This window comes from Centrocercus urophasianus, unplaced genomic scaffold, assembly GCF_019232065.1.
Source record: "Centrocercus urophasianus isolate 14NV4802_14NV808 unplaced genomic scaffold, USGS_Curo_1.0 seq_10, whole genome shotgun sequence".
NCBI classification, from domain to species: Eukaryota; Metazoa; Chordata; class Aves; order Galliformes; family Phasianidae; genus Centrocercus; species Centrocercus urophasianus.
In genome coordinates, this window is record NW_024884142.1 from 69,844,753 (window position 1) to 69,869,723 (window position 24,971).

General features: G+C 42.7%; 1 protein-coding gene across 1 annotated transcript in view; it reads left to right on the forward strand.

Moving 5' to 3' along the window:
• Positions 1–24,488, forward strand: part of KIF26B (kinesin family member 26B) — a 282,629-nt gene extending 258,141 nt beyond the window's left edge. The window contains exons 11-15 of the mRNA XM_042818809.1: positions 3,340–3,502; positions 4,655–8,093; positions 19,714–19,916; positions 21,287–21,437; positions 23,091–24,488. Of these exons, the coding sequence (XP_042674743.1) occupies positions 3,340–3,502; positions 4,655–8,093; positions 19,714–19,916; positions 21,287–21,437; positions 23,091–23,239 (4,105 nt within the window). The 3' untranslated portion in view covers positions 23,240–24,488. The remainder of the gene's footprint in view (positions 1–3,339; positions 3,503–4,654; positions 8,094–19,713; positions 19,917–21,286; positions 21,438–23,090) is intronic.
• Positions 24,489–24,971: the final 483 nt, after the last annotated feature.

Below are 24,971 nucleotides of genomic sequence, written 5' to 3' on the forward strand. Positions count from 1 at the left end.
AGGCTGAGGATAAGAGAGTAGCCTGGAAAAGAGACAACTTTCCCTCTTGTCCTTTCAGCACAGACAGCTGCTACTTCATGGGATGAAGTGAACCTTTCTGCCTGGCATCTGCACAGTCCTTCCTTTCTTTCTTCTTTGTACCATAACTACTGACACTCTTTTTAGAGATGTGAGTTTAGCTTTCTTTCCCCAGGGTTCCTGGCTCTGGATTTTTCCAAAGATAGAGCTTTGTGTAGTTTATTTTGGAGTTTTGTCTGTGTGGAATATAGGAAATAGCAGTGTTTTAGTGTAGCCACGGTGATATAAGGACCATGGCTAGGAAGGGTTTACAAGTAGGGGCAATGTATTTTGTTTGGCCAAATGCTTCAGGTAGAAAAATCAAATAACCTTTAAGTACTGAAAAGGCTGCAGAATGGGTTTGCGGATATAAAGGCTTTGGCATCTGAAGTGTGGTACTTTTCTGTCCTCACCTTCATGTGCAGTTCTCTGTGTTTTTTATTCCTAAATTCACAAGGAGTTACAATAAATTTCCTAAACTATAAAAACATTAGTGGATGGGATAGAACTACATTTAAGAAGAAGAAAGATGTATAAAATGGGGTCGGTGTGCTGCTCTGACATACCACTTCATTTCTCTTAGAGCAGAACACAAATGGATCATTTCTATTTGTAATGCATCTCTGAAGATCTCCTATTTGCTATGAAGAAATTGGTGCATGAGCAACATGCACCCAGGAACAGCAGCTCTTCTGTTTCCTATGCCTAAGTTTGTTTTGCATGGGCAGAAGATACAAAAATGTTCTTTCCTCTCAAAGCTCTTTTTGCCCAGACCTTCCCTTTGTAAAGCTTGTGGCTCCACAGGAAATTCTGCTTTTTGCAAGTACCAGCTCACAAATCACTTAATGAAATAATTTTCTTTTTCATGCAGAAATGCCATGTCAGCACTCACACAAGAGCAAGGCATTTAACTTCATGTCTCACACTGTATGACAAGCTAATTTCAGTGAGATATCCAAAATACCAATAATTTTATTTGCTGAGGCTAGCATGAGTTAAAAATTAATAGTTACTAAGCCACACATCTGTGTTATTATGTTCCCTTTGATTTTTAGTCTTTCCTTAGGAGTCAGGAGGGGCTTTAGTGAGACATCAGTGAACCATGAGCAGGTGAATGTTTTCAGACAATGTCTAAAATTGTCAAAAATATATGATCATTAATTTTTTTCCTCTTTGTTTTATTCCTCAATGTACAATACTGACAGGAGGCAAGTTATTTTGTCTATGTCCAAAGTTACATTGATAGTCCAGATACAGGCAGTATTGGAGGAAACTCTGACATTAGAAATCAGCATTGGCTGGACTTTTTTGCTGCTAATTTTCTTGCTTTAATTCTTAAAAAAAAATATCCATCCTTTACTTTCTTTCTAATAGATGTCACAGCATTTGAATTACAGAATAAGAATTTTCTCGGTATCATCATTCTTCTTGCACGCATGTATTTCAATGCAAGGCAGATGGGACAGATTATTTCATATTCATAATGCATATAGCTTTAGGAGAGCTGCACCGCAGTGTGTTGATGGGTTATGGCTGCATGGGTTATGTATTCTCAGGAGATCTACATGTTTAGAATGCATTCTTTTGCCCTTTCCCCCGTCGACTCCTGTTTTGCTGTGATAGAAGCACTAGCAAATGAAAGGCTTGTTATTGATTTCTGTACAGATGTTTATAATTTCCATGTAACTCTGCATCGGAGTGGCAGTAACTGATGTACAAAATTTGACATCTTAATTATTCCTTGATGGAAAGGAGGGCCACTAACCTAAGGTACAGCAGCCTATTAACTCGGGATCTGTGGATTCAAAGCAGCCTTAGGTCACAAGAGAAATGAGTGAGACTGTCTCACTGTAGTCTTTGTGGATGTTTGCTTGCTTCTCAAAGCTGCCAGATTGTCTTCAGTGTGTCTGGAGCAGAAGGAAGCAGAAATCGTGAAATAGAAAATATTTTCCATCTAGTATTGCTAGCCTAGCTGAAATCACAAGTACTATAAAGCTCAGGAGTAGCACATTTTATGAGCCAGCATCAGCTCACTGTGGTGTGGCTTTCCTAGAGCTATATGCCCCACCTAAACGCTAAATGCAATACAATATGCAATCCTGACTTCTGTGATTTACCCAATTAAAAAGAGAAATTCAAGAATTCTGATGTTTGTCTAGCAGTCCTATCCAGTGGATATAGTTTAATTTCCCACAGGTTGCAGCTTTATGCAGAATTCCCATGAGCTGGGAATGTTAAATGCAAGACTAAGGGCACACATGCACCATAAGTATTAGCAGAGATTGAACAGTGACCCACAAAAAAATAATCCCAAGCCATTGATAGTATTACTGACAGGAAACAATTGCTGTATGCAGTTTATCAAGCACAAATAAATATCAGAATGTTGTCTTTGCTTTGAGCCACGTGTAACTATTATCCACAACCTATAGTACAGGAGAGGCTCTCTTCAAGATACCATTTCCCAGCTGGTCAGCTATTTTATTTGTGCTCCTCATGGTTAAAGATCCCTTAAAAGTATATATTGTTCATTTTTGACTGCAGGATTAGATGAATACCACACAAAAGTTACATATACATCATCATGCTGTTAGAATTGTTGTGCTTGAGGATTCCAATTCTTAGTCTAGTCACAGACAGCCCCATAGTAAGGCATCTGCATTTCAAAAACTATCCTGTTCCGAGCAATAGAGTAAACTGCAAGAACAGAAAATTTGATTCCCACTTCAGCAGAAAAAAAGCTCTAATATGAAAGAACAGTTGTGAGAAGTCTTAAGGCTTGACTGGCTTGTATTTCACCAATATCATCCAAAGTTATTTTAGTGATTTAAGTAGCAGCATTATTGAATTACACAGTGCCCCAGCAGGCAAGAGAAACTTTGGGTCCTCTAATCTAATCCACTACACTCTTGTCTACTGGAGCTTGTTCAGAGTCTGCTTGTACACTGGAAAAAGGCAGCACTTTGCCATCTGCTGCAGTGACTCTTTAGTCTGCAACGCTGGTCTGCTGTTCTGTATTCACCAGTGGTAACAGTGCTGAAGGAATGAGACCAGATGAAGACGTAGAACGGGAACTGGGAACGTAAAAGAAGTTTAAGTTGTAGTCCAGAGTCTTTCAGCATGCTCAGCTGCAGATACAGGATAGTGCAAACCTGAGGAACAGAACTAATTAGAATTCCATTAAAAAGAGGAGAAAAAATTTCGCCGAGACCCAAGTCACATCACGGTGGTCGAAGTGAAACCTCGCTGGCTAATGCAGCCTTAATTCATTTTATTTTGCAGAGACAGCAAGCTCACCATGTTGCTTCGAGAGTCCCTGGGGAATATGAACTGCCGCACCACAATGATAGCTCACATTTCAGCCACTGCGGGGAACTACGCTGAGACGCTGTCCACCATCCAGATTGCATCCAGAGTCCTCAGGATGAAGAAAAAGAAAACTAAGGTAAGACACATATAACTTCTTTCTTGTAGCGTTGGAAGAGGGAGCAGGAAGGACCCCAAAAGATCCTTGATGGGGCAGCGAGGCATATAGCAAAATCAGTGACCAATTCCAAAGTGCAAAGATTGTATGTTCCTTGTCCTAGGCGAGTGGCTCAGAGCACATAGCAGAGACAGGGGAATGTAAACGCTTCAGCATCAAATAGAGGAGCGCTTTCAAACATATCTATCTTAACAGGTTTTTAAGCTGGCCTCATTTAATGATATAGCTGAGAGTGTAAATCTTCAGTTATGTTCTTAGTGCTAATGAAATAATAAGGAATGAAGCCACTGTACAGTAAATTGGGTTTAATGAAGAGTTAGATTCTCTTTGCTTCTCACAGAGTAGGAGCAAAATGAATGCAAAGCATTGTGTCCAATGCCTGCACTGATGCCTCGTTTATTCTGACTGCCTGTAAATATGAGTGATAGATTTTCCAAGAAGTAAAGTGATGGTGGGCTATATCTAATTCCATGCTTATGGAGTCCTGGTTCCTTCTGTATAGCTTGCAATGTGAACTGCGTACAACCAGTGAATGTTTGATTTAAACTGACAGTCTACGGATTGAAAAAAACTTTGAAGAGAGACAACTGAAGGGATTAATTCCACACACCATTACAGCAATGTGTCCCCGTGAAGGGATTCATTTCACACACCGTCCCTGCAGTGTGTACCCAAGACTCCCTTAAACATATTATACAACTTCACACATTGGCATTACGACCAAAAGGGACCGTCTTTATTTTCTGTGCCTTATTTCTGTAATGAGTTTTCTTGTTCCTGTTCACACACAAAAATAGGAATGCCTTTGGCAAATAACCAGTTTATTTGGTTGGTCTAAATTAGGTGAGGGCTCCTGATCTATTTATTCAGTACATTATTTTTTTGGAAGCCTCATGACTGAGTGGGGAACATTTAGATTTGGGGCATTGGGTACTCTGTTGAACACTGCTGTATGTTTGCTGTAAGACTGGATATAAGGATCTTCAGAGTTCTGTGCTTTTGTTTAGAGATTTCCCAGTTTAGATATATCATTTTTTGTGTATGCATACGGTTTGTGCAAGGAGCTGTTTGCAATTCTGAAATGTCATGATCTCTGTCTCTCTGATGTTGCAGTACACATCGAGTTCTTCTGGAGGAGAGAGCTCTTGTGAGGAGGGTAGGATGCGTCGGCCGACCCAGCTGAGACCCTTCCATTCTAGAAACACCGTTGACCCAGACTTCCCTATTTTGCATTTATCAAGTGATCCTGATTATTCATCCAGCAGTGAGCAGTCCTGTGACACAGTGATTTATGTTGGCCCCAATGGCACTGCACTTTCTGATAAGGAGCTGACAGATAATGAAGGTCCTCCTGACTTTGTTCCTATAGTTCCTGCACTGCAGAAGACCAAAAATGAGGGCAGGATGGAGGAAGGTAGTGAATCGGGGCCCAGCACATCTGAAAGAGATTGCCTGAAGTGCAACACCTTTGCAGAGCTCCAGGAGAGGCTGGATTGTATAGATGGCAGTGAAGAGACTAACAAATTCCCCTTTGAAGAGATGCCTGCTCAGTTTAGCTCAGACCAGATGTCTAAGTGCTCTGTCTCAAGCCAACTTGCAGAGCTTAGTCACTTACCAGAGTCAGATAAGGAAGATACAATGCCAGAATGTCAGCATCTTGATAGAGAAGCCAAGGAAAATATAAATGCTACCCCCAGCAAGACTAAGAGAAATCACTCCCCCATTCCTTCTGGAGCTCTTACTAATATTTCTACCCCTCCTTCTCCCAGGAGCGTGACAGGCAGCTCTAGTAAAGAGCTTAGCTCTTGCCAGTTAGCACATAGCACCAGCTTGCAGAGCAGCAGAGAAGGTCTCAACACCTGTGGCTTTGTGGAAGGGAAACCAAGGCCAATGGGTTCACCCCGGCTTGGCATTGCGAGCCTCTCCAAGACATCTGAGTACAAGCCACCAACTTCTCCTTCCCAGAGGTGCAAAGTCTATACACAGAAAGGAGTTCTTCCCAGCACCACACCCCCACCAGCTTCCCTGAGTAAGGACAATGAGATGACATCTACTGAATCTTTGTTACAGCCAGAAATACGGACTCCACCTGCAGGAATGAGCCCTCAGATCATGAAGAAGTCAGTGTCTTCCAGCAATGGGGATTTTGAAGAGACCATTCTCAGTGAAGACCAGCAACAAAACCATTCTCCTGAATCCAAGAAGGAGATTCTAAGCACTACTATGGTGACTGTGCAGCAGCCACTGGAACTGAATGGGGAGGACGAGCTGGTGTTCACCCTTGTAGAAGAGCTAACCATTAGTGGGGTCCTTGACAATGGGCGCCCAACCAGTATCATCAGTTTTAATAGTGACTGCTCTGTGCAGGCTTTGGCCTCTGGGTCTAGGCCAGTCAGTATTATCAGCAGCATATCTGAAGATCTTGAATGTTACTCCAGTGCAGCTCCTGTGTCTGAGGTCAGCATCACACAGTTCCTTCCACTTCCAAAGCTGGGCCTGGATGACAAGTCCCAGGATGATGGCAGCAGACGCTCATCTATCAGCTCATGGTTGAGTGAAATGAGCACAGGGAGTGACGGTGAGCAGTCATGCCACAGTTTCATTGCCCAGGCTTGCTATGGGCATGGAGAAGCAATGGCAGAACCTCCTGTCTCCGACTTTGCAAGCACCATACAAAGTGCCAGCATGATTTGTGTAGGTGACAAACAGAAGCCAGTAACCGACAACATGCTTATATTGTCAGAAATGGGGGAACAAGCTTTCAGCAAAGTGCCACCCATCAAAGGCTGTAAAATATCAGCTTTAGGGAAAACTACTGTCACAATTAAAAATACTGCTAGCCTCAACAGCTGTGAGGGCTACTTCCCAATGAAGACAAACATTACTGTTTATCCCTGTATTGCTGTTAATTCCTTCAAAGCACAAGACACTGATGATGCTGTATCGGTAAATGCAGACCCAAAGGTTGCTCATCCCCATGAGGGGAAAGAACCCAATGCTAAAAAAGATATCAAATTTGAAGATCCTTGGCTGAAGAGACAAGACGATGTAAAAAATGACAGCTCTGGGAGCAGTGATGGGTTGAGTTCTGACATGACCACGATTTCAGCCAAATCTGAGCAGAGCACAAAGCAGTCTCCAGCAGACAGGTTTAGCAGCAGCAGCAGCAGTGGGGATGCCTCTGTCTCCCCAGGATGTGATAGTCTGAAGAGAATTGTGGATGGGTGTGAGATGGCAGCATCTGGCTCTGCAACCCAGAGTCCCATTCATTCCAGTGATGGCTTGAAGGGTGGCAGCTTCCCTCGAGGGCTGCCTCCAAAGGCAAGCAAGCCAGAGGAGTTCGATAGTCACTTCCATTCTGCTGCCTCTGACAGCAATGGAGTTGTTTCTCCTGCCCACACCCAATTTTCTAAGGCCAGCCTAGACAAAAAAGTGGCCTCTCCCAAACATTGTGTCCTCACTCGCCCCAAAGGGACACCTCCTCTGCCTCCAGTGAGAAAGTCAAGTTTGGATCAGAAGAACAGAGCCAGCCCCCAGCACAGTGCTACCAGCAGCACCACCAGCAGTCCCTCTGGCCAGTCCGTGCCTTTCCAGGCCAGCTTCCCCGAGGAGCTGAATGCCAAACCAAAAGGCTCTGGCATTGACAACAGCAGCAACAACAGCAGCAGCAAGCTGTTCAGTGCCAAGCTGGAGCAGCTCGCCAGCAGGACCAACTCCCTTGGAAGGTCCACAGGAAGTCACTACGAGTGTCTGTCACTGGAGAGAGCAGAAAGCCTGTCCTCCGTGAACTCCAAAATGAACCCTAGCAAAGACACCACCATGCCTAGGACTGGAAGGAGCGTCAGCCGCAGTGTCATGTCCTCACCAACCAACTCAGCTCTCTCCCAGTCTGCAGGAGCGTCGCCAAAAGCTGGACAGTCAAAGATCTCAGCAGTCAGCAAGCTCCTGTTGGCAAGTCCCAAGGCCCGAAGCCTGTCTGCCTCTGCTACCAAAACACTCAGCTTTTCAACCAAGTCTCTGCCTCAGTCTGTTGGGCAGAGTTCCAGTCTGCCTCCAAGTGGGAAGAATATGTCCTGGTCAACACAGTCCCTCAGCAGAAACCGAGGCTCTAGCCTTGCTTCTAAATTGCCTCTTCGGGCTGTCAATGGACGGATTTCAGAGCTGCTCCAAGGCAGTGCCAGCTCCAGAGGCTTGCAGCTCCGAGGAAACGTGGAAGCAGATGAGCGCGGTGGCCTTCATGGAGAGGAGAAGCCAGCAGTTCATGTGCTGCCATCTCCTTACAGCAAGATCACTCCTCCCCGGAAGCCTCATCGCTGCAGCAGTGGTCATGGGAGCGACAACAGCAGTGTCCTGAGTGGGGAGCTGCCCCCCGCCATGGGGAAGACTGCCCTGTTCTACCACAGCGGAGGCAGCAGCGGCTATGAGAGCATGATGAGGGACAGCGAGGCAACAGGGAGCGCCTCTTCTGCACAAGATTCCATGAGCGAGAACAGCAGCTCAGCCAGCGGCAGGTGCCGGAGTCTCAAAACACCGAAGAAACGATCAACCACAGGTAAGCTTGAAGGGATGTGAAAGGAGAAAACAGACCAAAGCAGCTAACTCCTTCATGGTAGAGAGGCCTTTCCTGAAGATAGGCTAGTAGATCAGAGCCAGCTGTGTTTGCAGCAGAGATGAGAGGCCAGGGTAAGTGTCCCAGGCCCCAGGCTTCTTCCGAGCAACATGCACAAATGTCTGTGTTTGCACTGCATATGCAGTGGAGTCTCTCTCCCACCCATTTCACTTAGGTTTATTTCACATTAACAGAACGTTTATCTCTACAGTTGTTTCATGTTGCTAGTTGCAATTAAGTATTTATTTATACAAATATTCTTCTGATTTGATTCCAAAAAGATGCCTTTATGAGGTGGTGAAATGTAATTTCAAGCACTTTGGACAAAGACTCCTCCCTTGGTACATGTGTGGCTCAGCAGCACAAGGCCAGAGTCCTGCTCAACAGCAGTAACTGCTGGGAGCTCCCTTTTGCTCCTTGTGCACTCTGAATGCCCAAAAGGTGCAAGATGCCCTGCTACTGGATCTGTCACTTCTTTCTTCCCACCTGTTTTAGAAGATGGAACAAAGTTATGCCCATGCTGTTGAAAGATCATATCCTGCCACTGAGTCTGTTGGATTTTAACTTTTGAGTTACAAGTCCTTCCTCTCCAAGTAATTTTATTATTAATAAGGTATACTATTAATATTATAAATATGAGCACTGTTGCTTTAAAGTACTTGCAAGTCTGAGAGCAGTTAGTCATCACAGAGAGGATCAGAACGCCCAGTAGCTTTCTTACTACATTTTTTAATCAGATAGAAAGAGCCTGCTGGTCCATGCCAGGAGTCCATGGTGTTGCAGCTTGTACTTCTCACCAGGACAATAGTGTTTCATAGGTTTGCAGGAAAGGGATGAGGAACATCCATCAGCTGGTCACCTCACTTTTTTCTGGGTTCTGTTTTCCCAACCAGAAGTGTAAGTCCTGCCCTAACCAACTTCCTTTTTTAAAAAATGCATATAGATACTGGGACTGGTATATACCAGTATTTAAAATACCAGTGGCTGCATATTCTGCAGTAGTTCTGGCTGCAGAAATGTGTAATTCTCATAGAGTTCCTAATTCACAAAGCCTTTCTCACTTGCTGGGTTACTTACCTCTGGGATTTGTTTAGAATGAATGAAATGAGTGAGGCATTACCCTCTCTTTTCTCAAGCTTTTGCTGCAGTAGCACGAAGAACATGTGCAACACAGATGTGAACACAACGAATACCACAATTAAAACCATATTCAAAAGTACACATCTGATAATACCTGTTCTGAGGATACATCTGAAAGTCACTCTACATTGTGCAAGCAAAGGCCAAGTGATGAAATAATCTTCCTGATGTTAACTCTGCATCCTATGAGAAAGACTCTGTTCTATCCTTTCTGCATACGTGGCAGTAACTTAATTTTCCTCTTTCTAATGAGCTGCTCTTCTAATGGCTCCTTTCAAATATAAACTTCTTAATGGTAACTTGCAAGAAAAAGAAGGATGATTTTGTATATTGTGGAAAAGGAATCCAAAGCTGACCACGCAGAATGCTGGGAGCGTACTGGCAACTGACTGTGTGCTGTGGAGAAGCTGCCCATATGATATGCACTTTTTCCATAGGACATTTCCTTTTCTTTGGATTCTGTAGCAAAAATTGAGTCTTTTGCTTTCCCATTGCTTTGATAGTGAGACAGTTAAAGGCATCCAGTAACCATTCTTGAGAGAAATCCATCTGCAATAGTCTTCTCTGTCAGGGTGGGTCACTTTCCCTTTCTTTAGCTTATGCCACAGATGGTGATTTTCAACAAAATTTGAACTAGGAATAGATGCAAAAAAATAACAATTGCTGTGAAAGCAGAGCAGCTGTACAGGTGAGGGAAAGCATAGAAAACTGAAGTGTAGATTCATCCGTATCAAAAACAAGAGATTATCCCCCCTCCCTTGGATCTAGCCAGCTTTGAACCTGGCCGAGCAGTGGTGGTGATTTGTCATGCTGTGCAGATATGCAAAGGTAGTCAAGCAGGAAGCTTTCCTTAGCAAGGAATGTGGACAGTCTCAGCTTTGCCACTGTTTTACTGCTAACTAAAATCTGACTTTTTTTCATAATACAACTTCTTTCTTTTTTACTTTTTCAAAGTACAGCTTTCTCTCTGACAAACGTATGTGTTCAGCCTAATTTCCATTGTGGCTTAGTTCCTCTCTCCCTTGTCAGCAATGTTGCAGGTGTTTACCATAGCTGGATTTTAACCTCTGTGATGGAGCATTTTCTGTGCATAGGCATCCCTGCAAGATGCCTGTTCTGTTAGGCACAGCAAAATGTGGCATGTTGACATCCCTCAAAGTATGTGCAAAGCTTCTCTCTTATTTGAGTCTGTCACCTGATGTGGAGAGTTTGTAAGCGTGTTTGGTTTTTTTTTTGTTATTTTGCTTTTGAGAGTGATTCCCTATATCTGCAATTAATTCCTATATTGAGAGAGTTGTGTTTCTAAGAGGAACCAGTTCTTTTAATGCAAATAAAAAAAAAAAAAAAGATCTTTATTACTTTCTATATCTGCAGCAGCAACCATTGCCCAGAAATTCATAATTCTTCACTTTCTTGTAACCCAGCTCCAGTTTGAATTTCAATCTGCAGCAGTAATATCATAATTCTGTTTTGATGTGTTTGATAATAGTATAATTTTTCACATGTCAGCAGATTTATGATGGCATAAAATTGGGATTATTACCTCAATGCAGGAGAACATGAAGGAGGATCTGAGATATACGGAAGAATAGAGTTGTTCGCAAACATATTTTTATTGCATAATAAACAAAAAAATATGCAAAGGTTTGCAATCTTTTATCCTCCGTAATTTCTCCTGTCTGCAAGTCTGTTCTCATCTGAATGAACTCTCACAAGGAACACTTTTTAATGAAAACGATAGCATACAAAGGTTCTGAGGCTCTTGAAAGATGGATATTATTTTAATACATAGTGTCAAGAGCATTGGACCTTTCCTGATTTGCAGTCAGAGATCCACTGTGCTGTAATAGATATGGCACTATAGATATGCTCATTTCAGGTCAGGCAACCTTGTCCACTTTATTTATGATTATTATTAGCAGAAATGCTAGCTGTCAGACACGATCATCATGAATCAGCCCAAGGCCCCTTTAAGAGGAGCTATAAAGAGTCTTTAGCAGAATCACCAGCAGCCCTGTCAGATCTCACAATTACTTTTGAAGTTCTGACACATTGGGGAGACATCATTTTTTTCATGAGATTAAGATCTTGTCTTTCAATGCTTTTAAGTGCATTATTTTTATGTGTAGGTGCTTCTGTGCTGATTGTCATACATGACACATCAGACCTATATTGACAGCTTTTGAAAGATAAAGCTAGATTACATCCTTCAGTGTAGCCCTAGGTTAAATTTTGGGCTCTACATGGGTATGTGTACAACTCACTGACAGCCCAGTGCTGTGTAAACAAAAGTAAAAAAACAAACAACAACAACAAAACAAAAAACAAAAAAACCCACCCCAATTATTAGCCCAATATATTCTGATATCTACTGAAAATCATATGTATATATCATGAACCACTTAAGCCTTCCCCCTGAAGTAACCTTTTATTTTCATAAACATTTCTGTCTTCGTAGCTTTTAACATTGGTCCTATAATGCAGCATCAGCAGATACTGCCCTAAGTGACCACTTATAGTGAAAACAGAGCTATTTAGCCCTGATAGATCACTGTATATTTCAAAGATTTGTGTGGCCACCCTTTAATCCACCTTGTGTTGCACGTATTACTCTAGACTCCATTTTACAGGTGCAGAAATCAAGGCAGAGGGCTTCACTGACTCACGCAATGCCTCCACTAAGTGACAACCAGATACAGGATTAAATTGCAGGCACCCTTGACTCCTAACCTCAACCCTGACTGACTTGGCTGCACATCCTCCCTTGCCCTTGCTGAACATCAGAGAGGAGGGCTTTATCTGTTATTTTTTGCGGCAGTCCCTCCCCCCTCTCCATTCACATGCATCTGTGCAACCGTGTTTGCTCCCATTTATTTGCTCACTCTGTTACTGCTTTTTCTGTAGGAAACAATCCGCATTTCAGCCATTTTCCGTGGCTCCGAGTCTTTCTCTCAGGGTGGCAGTGCTGTCTTGAGCAGAGCACTGAGGTATTACAGCACAGTCATCACTAGCACCAATTATGTATTATTTTTTAATACCTCAGAAATTTCAAGTGCAATGGCCTCATGCTGCTCCATGGAAAGGCAATGACAAGGATGCTTTTATAGCACAGACTCTCTCGTGTCATCAGGAAGTGCATTCAGGCTTAACTCCATTTTAACCAAGCTGTATTTGTACCCTGGGAACACAACAGGGATGAGCAGGAGGCAGGCAGGGAGGCAGGGAAGGACTTGCAAAATCTGTATTGTGTTCCCAATGGTGCTGCTGGTTCCCTCTGTCACCTTGAGCAGCCTGTGTAATGTCTATTGTCTGTAACCAGCTCACAGAACTAGATCATGGCCTTGTGGAAAAGCTCTCAATGCAAAACAGGACTGGATGCTTTCAGCCATACAGCTTTGCTGCTGCTTCCAGGTGTGTGATCCCATCAGCTCTAAGCTAGCAGCTGTGCAAGAGCCCAGGCTTTAATTAGATTTACTCAGCATAGCCAGGCCATTTGCGTTCCCATGCAATGTGCTCAAATGTCTTGCTTGTGCTTTTTGCCCTGTCTTGCAGAGGATTCGGGACTGCCAGATCTGCCGGGAGGCATCCCCTGGGGATGACAGAAGGGGAGGGGCTCTGAGACAAGGTGGTAGAAAATAATGCTTTCAGAGGAAAATATAGGGATGTTCCCGAGGTTGTTTGCTTTGTTGTTCCTTTTGGGAGCAGGCTCAGGTGCCTGCGAGAGCCCCAGTACATGTGACATGTGGTGAGGCACAGGGGCTCTTGTGTGTCATTGCCTGCAGCACTCTGCTGAGCCCAGAGCCTACTCTGCCTGGGAGATTCTCTCCTTTAATTTCTATGCCCTTCAGTTGAGGTTTGTCAGAGCTGAGCCTGAGTCTGACTGATGGCAGCAGGGTAAAGCAGGGCTCTGTGTCCAGGGAGGCTGGGGGAGCAGCCGACATGCAGTGCAATGTGGCAGTGAAGGTCAAAGACATGGGAGGAAGAGGTGGCTCACACAGGCAGTGCCAATAAAAGTCAAGGCCCAGAGGAGAAAGTTCTTGTAAAGGGCTTCTGTGTAGCGTTGCTCTGGGCCACTTCAGCCTTCCTGAACACTGGAAGCAGAGCATTGGGAAACAAAAAATTAAGGGATGCTGTTGTTGGTAAGGCCAAGTCTGAACAAGACTGAGGAAAGCCAAGGCCCCCAAATGCTGGCTTCCTGATGTTTGAATGTGTGTCCTGAGCTGCAGTTGTATTTCCTGGCATCTGCAGGACCGTGCTCCTACCTGTCCTGGATAGGATTTGCCTCTCTGTGTGTGTGTGTGTCTGTGCTTTAATCTTCTTTGCACAGGTAACCTGTCTGCCTGTAGATAATTAAAGTTTCTTGCTGCAGCATTTTATTGCTTTTGCAGTAAAGTTTCATGACTCCTTGCGGCTCTTTTGCAGTTCTGAGTTTTGCTACCAAAGTAGAACAAATTGCTACATGATTTTAAACACTTTCATAAAAAGACAGACTGTTAAGACATGCCAATAATTATCTGCAATTAGAATGCCTGTTTTGGTCTTGCCTCTGTGCTCTGGATTTCACTGCTGGATTGGTTTTAAAGATGGAGATTTCAGATTTCCTGGAAAGCCCTGATAACTCCATATTCACACATATTACCTCTCTGGTAGCACCTAACCCAGTCCATGAAAGCAGCAGAAAAAGCCAGAGGCTGAATCTGGGGACTGTAAATTATGAAAGTCCATCTACAACCAATATTACAAAGCAGCGTATTTTGAAAAACAGCCAAAATGATAATGCTGAAAGAAAATGCCACAAAAAGAATCTGAGCTTTTTTTTGCTGAATCCAAGTGAAAAGGAGTTTGGTTCATGTTTAGACTGCCGAAGGCACTGTGGGAAGCTGAAAATTGCTCTTTGTATCAAAAAGCTGTAGGGCTTCTCTAGCATTTCCACTTTAACTTGCTTACAATTGACGATAGCTAATTGATATCCTGCATTATTCCCTTACCAAGACAAAGGATGTTAGAGCCATACAGCAAGACGTTGTTTGCTTGCAGGTGACCCCTTTATGCATATGACTGCTGGCTGGGAGAGCAGAAGGAGGGGCACTGTGGGCTTCAGCTCCACTTTTTTTTTGTTCATTAAAACAACAGCATTGATTTTCCCAGGTCAATGCGAGGCCATTTCATGCAGCAAATCTGTGTTGAAAGGGATCAGAGTAATCATTTTTTACACGCTTGACTACTGCATGCCAGCACTGAGCTTTCAGCCACATGAACATAGGAATGATTTAATAGAGGAAATGGCAGCAGGCTATTGTGCACAGCGAAGGCTCCATGTAACATGCATGACTGAGTCGCACGCCATTAGGCCGAGTGTAAATAAAACCTGCCCCTTATGCTGCCACAGAATTAGCTCATTGGAATGCCTCTACCGCTGTCTCACCATGATCTAACGCTGGGGCTGCAGAGCCCCTTCCTTCTCCATCCTCTGTCTTTGCTGGCCAAGCCACTAGCAGCACAGACATTTAGCGCAGTATTGCAGTAATAGTAACCAGCTTCTTAAGCGACACCCCAACGCTGAGAAATGCATGACAAACCAAAATCCAGACCAAGGAGAGATAAAGATGTAGAAGAGATTCTGGTTGTTTTTTTTCCTTGCTAGGGATTGCGGGCACTGAAAGCGCAGCCCCCGTGATGTACATCTTCCCTGAAGCGTCTCCCAGATTACTTGTCAACCTGCCACGCTGCAGGAGGGCTGCTTCCTCATCTGGTTTCAGCAGTGCTCATTCACCAGCTCTAAACTGCCCTGAAAGGCTCCTTTTAAAGTGAGATGGTAATTCAAGAAATATGATTAAAAATGAACAGGATGGGTAGAAATAAAATTGACGTAGGCTGTACATGGTATGTTTATTATATATATAGAATTATACATATAGAGGTTCCTTAGATATATAGAAGCAACATGTCTAGTATAGCTATGAATGGAAAATTATAAATAAGGGTTGCTTTATTCCTGCATACAGCAAGCAGTTCTTTCGAGCCCCAAGTGTCCTTGTACTCCTTACTGATTTGCAATGGCAGGATTGCATACAAGCCAACTCAGAATAAGGGCTGAATTGTTTTACGGGGAGGTGGTCATAGAAGACTCTATTCTTAATGACAAATCCCATTGGCGTTTCTTTCTCCAGCTCTTCAGGTGCAATCTGAGTTGCCAGGATGAGCAAATGCAGTTTAGATTTTTTGGCAATAAATGCCAGGATTCTTTATTGATTGTAGTACTAACCTCAAGCTGGGCACCTTAAATATTTCTGATGAAGCCTCCATGCTATCACAGCAACTTTCCACTGGAAGGCACTGGCAATGACTTGAGGAACCAGGCATTGCATCTTGGCATTGCTCACATTGTGTGAAAATCCAAGCAATTGTGTGAAAATGAGTAGCTGTTCTCTTCTCTGAGGAAAGGGCACTGTAAAATAAACTAGGAGGAGGGAGGTCAAAGGAAATGGGAGGACTTGTTTCAGTCATGGATAATTGCCCATGAGGGCAGACCCTGTAGGAAATGGGAAAGAGAGAAGTCAGCATAGCATCTTCAGCTCAAACAAAGCAGCAGCCCCATTGTTGGACAGGGAAGAGCAGCAGGGGGAACAGACAAACAATCTTTGCCAGTCAGCAAACAATTTGATTGGAGGCTGGTGCTATTGTTCCTTGGAAATGAAGCCACAGAAGGAGTGATGTTGGCTTAGAGGTACTGTTCTCCTTAGCCAAGATTAGGTTTTTGTAATCACCTTCAGTTTGTATGGACTTTCTGGTGAGGAAAAAAAAAAAAAAACCCACAACAAAATGCTTACCAAGATCTGCACACAAAAGCAGTTTTACCTCCAAAAGCTTTTAGTGCAGTGAGAATAGCTCTGGCTGTGCATCCTGCTTTTAAGATCACACTATACTCCTGGAATTATATGATATCAAATTATAGTTTCATCTTCAACAACTTAAAATTCCAGGGGCAGCAATTGTTTTGCATCCAATGCAGATGCACTCTGCTTTGAAGAGATATACATCATGCTCCTTTTTGTGGGTATTTTGCATTTAGTGATTTAGCGGAGCGTTGTTAGGATAATGTGGTTAGGTTGCAGTTGGACCTGATGATCTTTCAGGTCAACCTGAGCAATTCTTTGATTCTATACACTTTTTGCTTTTACCTTTTCCACAGAAAAGATGCTCCAACTGGAATGCATTCTTAGAAAGTAATAGAAAGGGAACACCACAAAATATACAGCAGGTAAACAAAACCAGCTTGCTTAGGGGTTCTGCCATGGTTAACAGATGCTTTTATGAGCACATACCCTTATGGAGTTGGGAGTTTTGCTGAGGTCAGTGAGTCGTCTTATCCTTGAAGTTCTGTGTTTCTAATACTTTAAAGATGAAGGCTTCTCTGGACATATATGCGCTGCAGTGTCTTGCAACTTCAGTGCCGCTCTTCAGCCAGATCCACTTTCACACTGTACACATTCACTCCACTGTTGCTCCTTTTATCTTAATTAAACCCTGTCTGGTCTTTGGCAGAGCTGAACCTGCCAGACCTTAACCAATTGCTCAAAGTAGAAAACTGATCTGCTGTATTCTATGCATTTTCAGGGCTGTTTCACAGTGTGGTTATTTGTGCTGAAGCTAAGCTTGAGACTTGGAAAACTGCATTCATTTTAGCAGTTGGTTGTCTCTGTGTGTTGATATGGATGAGGAAGCTGTCAGCTGCTTTGTGGCAATGCTTAGGTTGTATCTCCTGGCTGATCCCAAGTAATGCAAAGTCAGAAAAAGCAGGGACTGAATGGAGAAGTCAGTGGCAGGAGTCACCTGTCAGACACTGTCAGTTACTGTACCTGGGCTAAAAAGCAGCCTATTGATCAGTGCATATTTCAAATAACTAGATTCAGTTTTGACTCCCAGCAAACACTCAATGCTGTGCCTGATGGCTCAGCCCTGTCGTACTGCCTGGCTGCAATGGGGGCGTAACCCACAGGCTATGCAGACACAAAAAGCACAGTGAGTTTATGTTAGCATACGTCTTGCCACAGCTGTGGTCTCTGCCTCTTCACTGAAGGATATGGCCTATTAGACAGAACCTTGTGCTGGAGTTCTCCTAGACCCCAGGCTTCTGTTTGTCGTTCAGCTAAATGGGTGTGAATAGAAATGCAAGGCAAAAAAATTTACTGTAATTAATATTCCAGTGACATCTGTTTAGCTTTACTCCAAGTAAGAGCCTGGTGGTGTCCTCGTGGCAAGGTGAATCAGATTCATTTGCATCTCCAGGGGAACTGCTGTCTCTAAAAGCTGAGGAGCAGCAAAGGTAGGAAGGAGATTGCTTTCACACTCAGACTACTCCTGTGAGAGGTCAAGACCAAAACCCTGAAAAAAAGTGCTTTTAGAAGTAGTTAGTGCCTAAATCCTTTTGGTCTCATCTCAGCTTGAGAATTCAGTGACATTTGCTGCAAAACAGGCAGAGGGCTCATTTCCCAGGTGGGCTGAGCCCTTTGCAGGATCTCTTGCATGCAGCACATAGTAATGGTCTGCCAGCCCATCTCATCTCCCTTCACATACACAGCTGCTCTTGCCCTTCAGTTGCCTCTCTCTGGCATCACTGATGATAGTCACCCTCAGTACAGCACTTTGTCGGTGCCTTCCCAAACTGCCTCTCTGTTGTTGCCAATTGTTAGCTATGCTGACATTGACTTCCAGTGGTGTTTCAAAAGGCCTAAAAAAACTTGTGCTTGCTAGTATTTGTAAAGCTTCATTTGTTCTGGCATGGGCTCATTTGCTGGGCTGCAGTTTGATTAGAAGCACGAGTATGATGGATGTGACGGGATGGGCAGGTTAGGGCTGAGGCCATTTGGTACAAAAGGGCTGCCTGTTTGCATGACTTGGCTTTGCCCTCCGTTTCTTGCAGGGAATTATTTTGGATGCACTGGAATAAAAGCTCTGTAGACTAAGTTTTTTGCAAACAGGCAGCAAGACAGACCATTCTCCTTCATGTTACAGTTAGCATTTACAGGTTAATTGCCGATTACTAGATGTTGGTTTGTAGCACAGACTGCTGCACTTGCAAAACAATGATAGCTCACAGAGTTGTCAGTTGAGAAAATGTCCGCTGACACCTATGAATGAAACTGATGCTGGATAGTTGCAAATCCAAAAACTAAGCAACCAATGGATTATTATTTTTTTTTAGTTTTCATTGACGCATGAAATTGGCAGACTTTTTGAAGCTATTTACATTCAAGTTTCAATGAATACAGTGCTAAGAATTCCTTTAGATGATTTTATCTTGTTTTTAAAATAAAATCTGCATGATCATTCTCATCCCCTCCCTTTTGGCATCAGTATTGTTCTTGCAGCTAAGAGAGTCAATTGATAGTCTCATTTGGACTTGCTGGCTTTGGCTTTTGTTTTTGTTTCTCCTATCTCCTGTATTCCTGGTGTCTCCTAGGAAAGGTGGTGCAGAACTTGTCAGCTACCAACCCTTTTATTTTGTCTGTAATCCAGCCACTGCTCTGATTTAACTAAACTGAGCAGGGAAATGTAACCAGTTGTTTTTCTTTTTTTGCACGTGTCTGTTCTTTCTCCCAACAAACCATATGCTCAACTTCCCTACTGCTGCCATCAGGCCAGTGGCGTGCTTTTCCTCCCTTGCTTTACCTGAGGCCCAGACTTGGCAACTCACATGGCAGATGCATTCCATATGGCTGGGCTTTATCAACCATGGTAAATATTCTGCTATTGCAGTGCTCCCATCCGCTGTGCTGGTATCATAAAGCAGAGCTATTGATGCAGACACAGTGACTAACCCTTCTGCCAGTCAGTTGTTACTGCTGCTATCTTGCTCTTCACCATTGCTAGGCTATGCATGTAAGTGAGGAATGTTTTAGAAAAATACCGTACTGAGCAGGAACAAAGCTAATTCAATTCTGTGCAATTGCTGAGATTGGAAATACATACCACAGGCATTTTGTCCTTGCTAGTGATTTTACTGCCCTAGCCACTCCAGACTGGCATTGTGCCAAGGACGAAGTGTTGCCATAGTAGTTCCTGTGCAGTAGAGGAACTTGGGCATCAAAGTGTTTTTTCATGCTACTATAAAAAAAAAAAACAACAACAAAACAACAACAACAATGAAAGCAACACAACCACACCTCCCCCAGAATGGGCTGTGGAGAGGCTGGCTGATCCTTATTCATAGGCTGTAAAAGCCAGCACCAGTGAATAGAGAGGATAGCAAAGCCAGACCAGATACCACCTGATGCTTTGCCCCTTCATCACTATACCTGTACACACTGAGACCTGAGCTAACAGAAGCAGATCCAACCTCCAGATGTTGTAGGGCGCATGCGCCCTCTGAGGATCAAATCTTAACTGTGCTAACACAACATGGTGATTTCTGCAATTACAGGCTCCCAGAGACGGAGGCTGATTCCAGCTTTATCACTTGACACCGCTTCCCCAGCAAGGAAGCCTGCCAACAGCCCTGGGGTCCGCTGGGTGGATGGGCCCCTGCGAAGTGCACAGAGGGGGCTGGGGGAGCCCTTTGAGATCAAAGTCTATGAGATAGATGATGTGGAGAGACTCCAGCGGCGACGAGGTGGAGACAGCAAGGTGAGTGAGATCCTCGTGTGCTGTCTGTCTCCTCTTGGAGAGAGGAATCCAGGTTGGAAGTGCAGATTCATAGGAAAGCGGTCAGAAGTGTGTAGTATTGTACATGGTCAATTCAACTGGCAGCAACACTTGTATCTCGTTTAAGACCAGTTATAACTCAAGTTATGCCTTCTTCAGGAACAGCTCACAGACATTGGTCTCTTGCATTTTGGTCCTTGCTAATAGTCTTGGTGACTCCTGTTCTCCAGCAGCACTTCACATCTATCTATCTTTCTACACAGCATTGGTGCCTCAAGTGTTTTGATGACATTGTTTCCAGAATAGCGAAGCTTCTCCTGCCAACCTCACCCCTCAAAACTTAAAAATAAGTTGGAGAATTGTAAAGATCAGCTCTTGAGAAGTACAATCATGAAGAGTATCTGAAGTTAGTGTTCTTACAATAACTGTGTATATAAGCTTTATTTTATTTTAAGACATTTTTCCTTTCTAGGCTCCTGTCACTCAGGTTGTTCATGGTGGTATCATCTGATACAGTTTTACATAGAGAAAAACATCACTTCTTGGGGTGGTGTTTTCTACCACACTTGATTAATGCAGCAGATTTGCCTACAGAACAGAAGATAGAGCAGTGCTGAGCCTCTAGCACAGGCTTGGAGGAGTTAAATTCCAGTAGTGGGGCTGCCCCCAGACTGCTAATGGTAGCCAGCCATCATCATGGCTTCACCTACTGCACATCTTGATGACTGTCACTCAGAAGTCACGTGAAGCCACGAGGAGTGCATCCAGACAGCATTGCAGCCTGTGCTGTTACTGTGCCCCTTGTCTTTAAAGAAGATGCATTTTCATTTTTAATGATTATGAATTGATAGAACTTTTCACACCAACATCATCCTTTTGTTTAAGAACGTTCAGAATTCGATATTGCTACCGGTTTTCGTATTTAATGATGTGACTGCTGCATTTCTTACACACCAAGGAGAGATATACTTAACATTTTAATGCACCAAGCACTGGATTTTCTTTTTCCAAGAGTTTAGTTTTTTCTTAGACAAACTTTTGTTGACAAAAAACAGAAATGTTTTCCTACAGTTAATCTCATTTCAAAATGCTGTGTGGTGCTAACTATTACTGTTTATTATTAAATATCATTGCAAAGACTCCAAAGCTCACTGATCAAAAGCATCAAAATAATAATTAAAGAAAAAAAATACAATAAAAATAAAACAGATGATAGATTATTTTGTGCAGTAATTCATATGCTTCCAGAGTAAGTTAGTAATATTGATTGGAAGATCATTTCGCTGAATGGATCTGGGTATTTCTTCTCCTCTTCACTTGTTCCTTCCCTGCTCATTTTTCCCGGTTGGCAGGAAGTGATATGTTTTAATGCCAAGCTGAAAATCCTGGAGCATCGCCAGCAGAGAATTGCTGAGGTCAAGGCCAAGTACGAGTGGTTAATGAGAGAACTGGAGGTGACCAAACAGTACCTGATGCTGGATCCTAACAAATGGCTCAGTGAATGTAAGAACGTTTATTGCTTGAACTTATAGGTTTCCTTTGCTTTATTTCACTGTGAGGAAGAAGAAAGGTTTGCTAAGAGTGAGATGTGTGCTACTGTGTCTGTAAACTGAAATGAGCTGACATATGACCTAAGGACAAAATTTAGGTTGACTATATTTCTAGAACTAGTCCCAATAATTCTTACTAAATCTTGATGATAGAACTGAACAATCCTTTTTGCCTGAGAGCTGAATGTTAAAATGGTACAGCATTGTAATAGTGAATATTGCCATTGGTAGATTATCGTTCACACATTTCAGTCCACAGATTATAAAAATGAGATATTTCTATTTTGTCCCCAGATGACTAAGACATATGAGCAATATTATAAATCTACTTTTATACCACAAAATAACACTGCAGATCAAACTTGTCCCTTGGCACCAGCGGGCTTACATGAAGAATGAATTTGGCCCATTTTTCATAACTGTCAATGTGTAAAGTTCAGATCTTAAAGGACATTCACATTGAGATGCAGAAGAACCTCAACACCTCAAAGGAAAAAGATTAAAAGCATACTGCAGTAACTGTAAAGCATTTTTTAGTGTTAGTGAACAGATGAACTCATAGTTAAAGAGTTCTCCAAAAAATATATTTGTGGTTTTTTCTCATGATAATTGCATGGGGTATAAGGAGGTTGGGTGCTGTGTCCTAACTCTTCTCTCAACAACTGTCATAAGTTAATACTAGATTTGTACAGCCTACAAAACAACCATAATATAAGGCAAAAGAGACAGATTTAAAGACCAGTATGCCATCTGCATACTGATGTGTGATGCCTTTGCTTCTGATTCCAGTGTGATACATGCAGGAAGCCTCAAGGATAGCACAGACCACAGGGCTTAGATGAGATGTGAAGTGTTGGCTAAGATCACATAGTTCCCACACAACTTTCATGGAAGCAGCTGCCAGCTGTCTCTGGCAGCAAAAGGGAACCTATGGTAGTGTGATGAACACACCTTCCGTTAGCACTCCTGAACAAGCTAGTGAGAATTGCCCAGAACAGGGAGAGGTGTGACAAGCAAGGAAGTTGGAGGATGGTTTCTGACTCTGAGTTACGAATTCAGAAGAGAACTTACATCAATCTCTTTTTTGGTCAGAAGAATGCGTGAGAGAGTCAATACATATCATATAAATGCAAGATCTTGAAACAAAACCAGTGGAAATAATTAAAATCAACTCGGCCAGTTTTACACTTCACTGATGAATTTCTCCATTACGTTCAACTTGTGGGTTCCCTGTTAACCTTAAACCCACAGGTGTTTTGTGCCCACCTGGTTTCCTTACAGTGAGCTGTGTGGTTGCTGGAGGGGCAGTTCTGTTGGCTTTTCTTAAGGAAAGATGGAGTGTGGCAAAACTTATCTGCTGCTCTAGAGAGGATGGCAGAGCATATCACTCAAGAAAGTATTCCGTGCAATCTTAACAGTATTTTCACCGACAAGCCATTTTAATAGCCATTAAATAACAGACACAACTTTCAGTGACAGTGGGAAGCTAAAGATAACACTGTATACAGTACAGATGTTTTTGAAGGCTTGAATTGGATCCATATCCCTCAGCAACTAGTGCTGGGTTTTGTATGCTTTTTCTATCTGTGTATTTTCTTCTCTACAGTTGATCTGGAGCAGGTATTTGAGCTGGATTCTCTGGAGTACCTGGAAGCCCTGGAGTGTGTGACTGAACGTTTGGAAAACCGTGTCAACTTCTGCAAGGCTCATCTCATGATGATCACCTGTTTTGACATCACCTCCAGACGCAGATAAAGAGCGAATCTCAAGAGAATTTCAATGCACATCTCTGCCATCCTCCTTTTCCCTTCTGAATAGCATCCCAAAGACAGCAGAATGAGGATGAAGGTTGGAGTCAAGTCTCAACTGTGTGTATGAGAGATTTGCTTTACTATAGAAGAGTAATATTAAAAAATAACAGGACACGCATGAAAAAATGGAGATAGAAGGATGTTGATTCTCTTAGCCTAAAAGAGCACTTTGAGGAACCCTTAAGGACATGTCTGTAAATAAGAACTGCTGGCAGAAGAGACTTCTTTCCCTGCATTAGCTGAGGGAGGAGGGAAGGTGGTTGTAGGACTTTCACTTGAGAGGTTCATTAGAAGAAATCCTATCTAGAAAGACTGTTCAAGTGCCTTGCAAATCTTTATTATCCAAACATTTATGTTCATACTTTCTTGTGTACAGATGGTGCTAGTCAAAAGATGAAAAAGGAAAAAAACAAAACACTTTTGAAATGTACTTACAGCTTGTTTTTCTCTTGGTGTTTTCTCCTGTTTCAGACTTGCTGTTTCTAAGTAACTTGTGTTTGTAGAGATATTTCCTAATCAGTACAACATATGAGTAAATGTTAACTGTCTTTTATTGTTAACAGAGTAAGGCCACTCAAAGAGAAATTTAGCTTCCCAGATGACACATAAATATTTCTAACAATGAGCAAGGTTTGTTTATATGTTCTTCTGTACAATCTTAAGCGTTAGAGGGCACAGTAATTTTCCCAACTTACAGGTTCTGCAGTATGTGAGAGAGGAGAGGTGAAGTAAGTATCTTTTCCATTTGAATTAACCTCCCCCTTTATTTTTCATGTCCTTTTAGCTTTTTGCTGGCTAGAGCTATGGATGAGGAGGTATTTTTATCCCAATCCCTTTTCCTGGGACTAATAACTCAATGGACAACTACTTTTCAGGGGAGGGCTCTCATACTTATCAGTCCAAAAATGAATGGTTTCTTTTGTCCTTTCTTGATTCCATGACTGATAAAAATTTAACTTTGCCTTCTTCATGTCCCTGGTCCAGACATACCTGAAAAGTGCTGTGATGTGCAGTCTCTGTTCAGCTCAGCTAGTCCACAAATAAGCAGGAGTCATGAGTAAGCAGATCTAGTAAGTAATTCAGGCATACTGATTATGATGTTTTCCTAATCAGCATTCCCTTATTTCAACTATGACTAAAGTCACATAGACATCAATGGATGACATCATCTAGTGGGTGGCAATCCTGCTCATGGCAGGGGGTTGGAACTGCAAGATCTTTAAGGTCCTTTCCAACCCAAACCATTCTGTGATTAAAAGGATGAGGGCCTGGGCCTCACTGCATAATCGGATATTCTACTTGTTTGCATCTTTATCTATAAAACAGTATGTGGGGAAGAACATCCTTTGTGTTACTTAAAAAAGTGTGTGAAATTTGCATGTTAATTATGTATGAGCATAAAGAATTTTTTCTTGTATAGGTTTCTTCTTCTTTTATATTGAAATAATTCCTTTCACAAAACAATCCTCTCACATACCCTTGTCTGACCTTCGTGTTGGTTATCAGAAAGTAAGATCAGCATTTGGCATATACTCAGTACGCATCACTTCATCAGTTTACTGTTCCTACATGTAGCTCTTTCTTTACCTGCTTCATCATACTAATGCCATTTTACAGTATGCCAAGCACCATTTCCTGGTGGACAAAAAAAATCCACAAAAATACTGATACCTTTT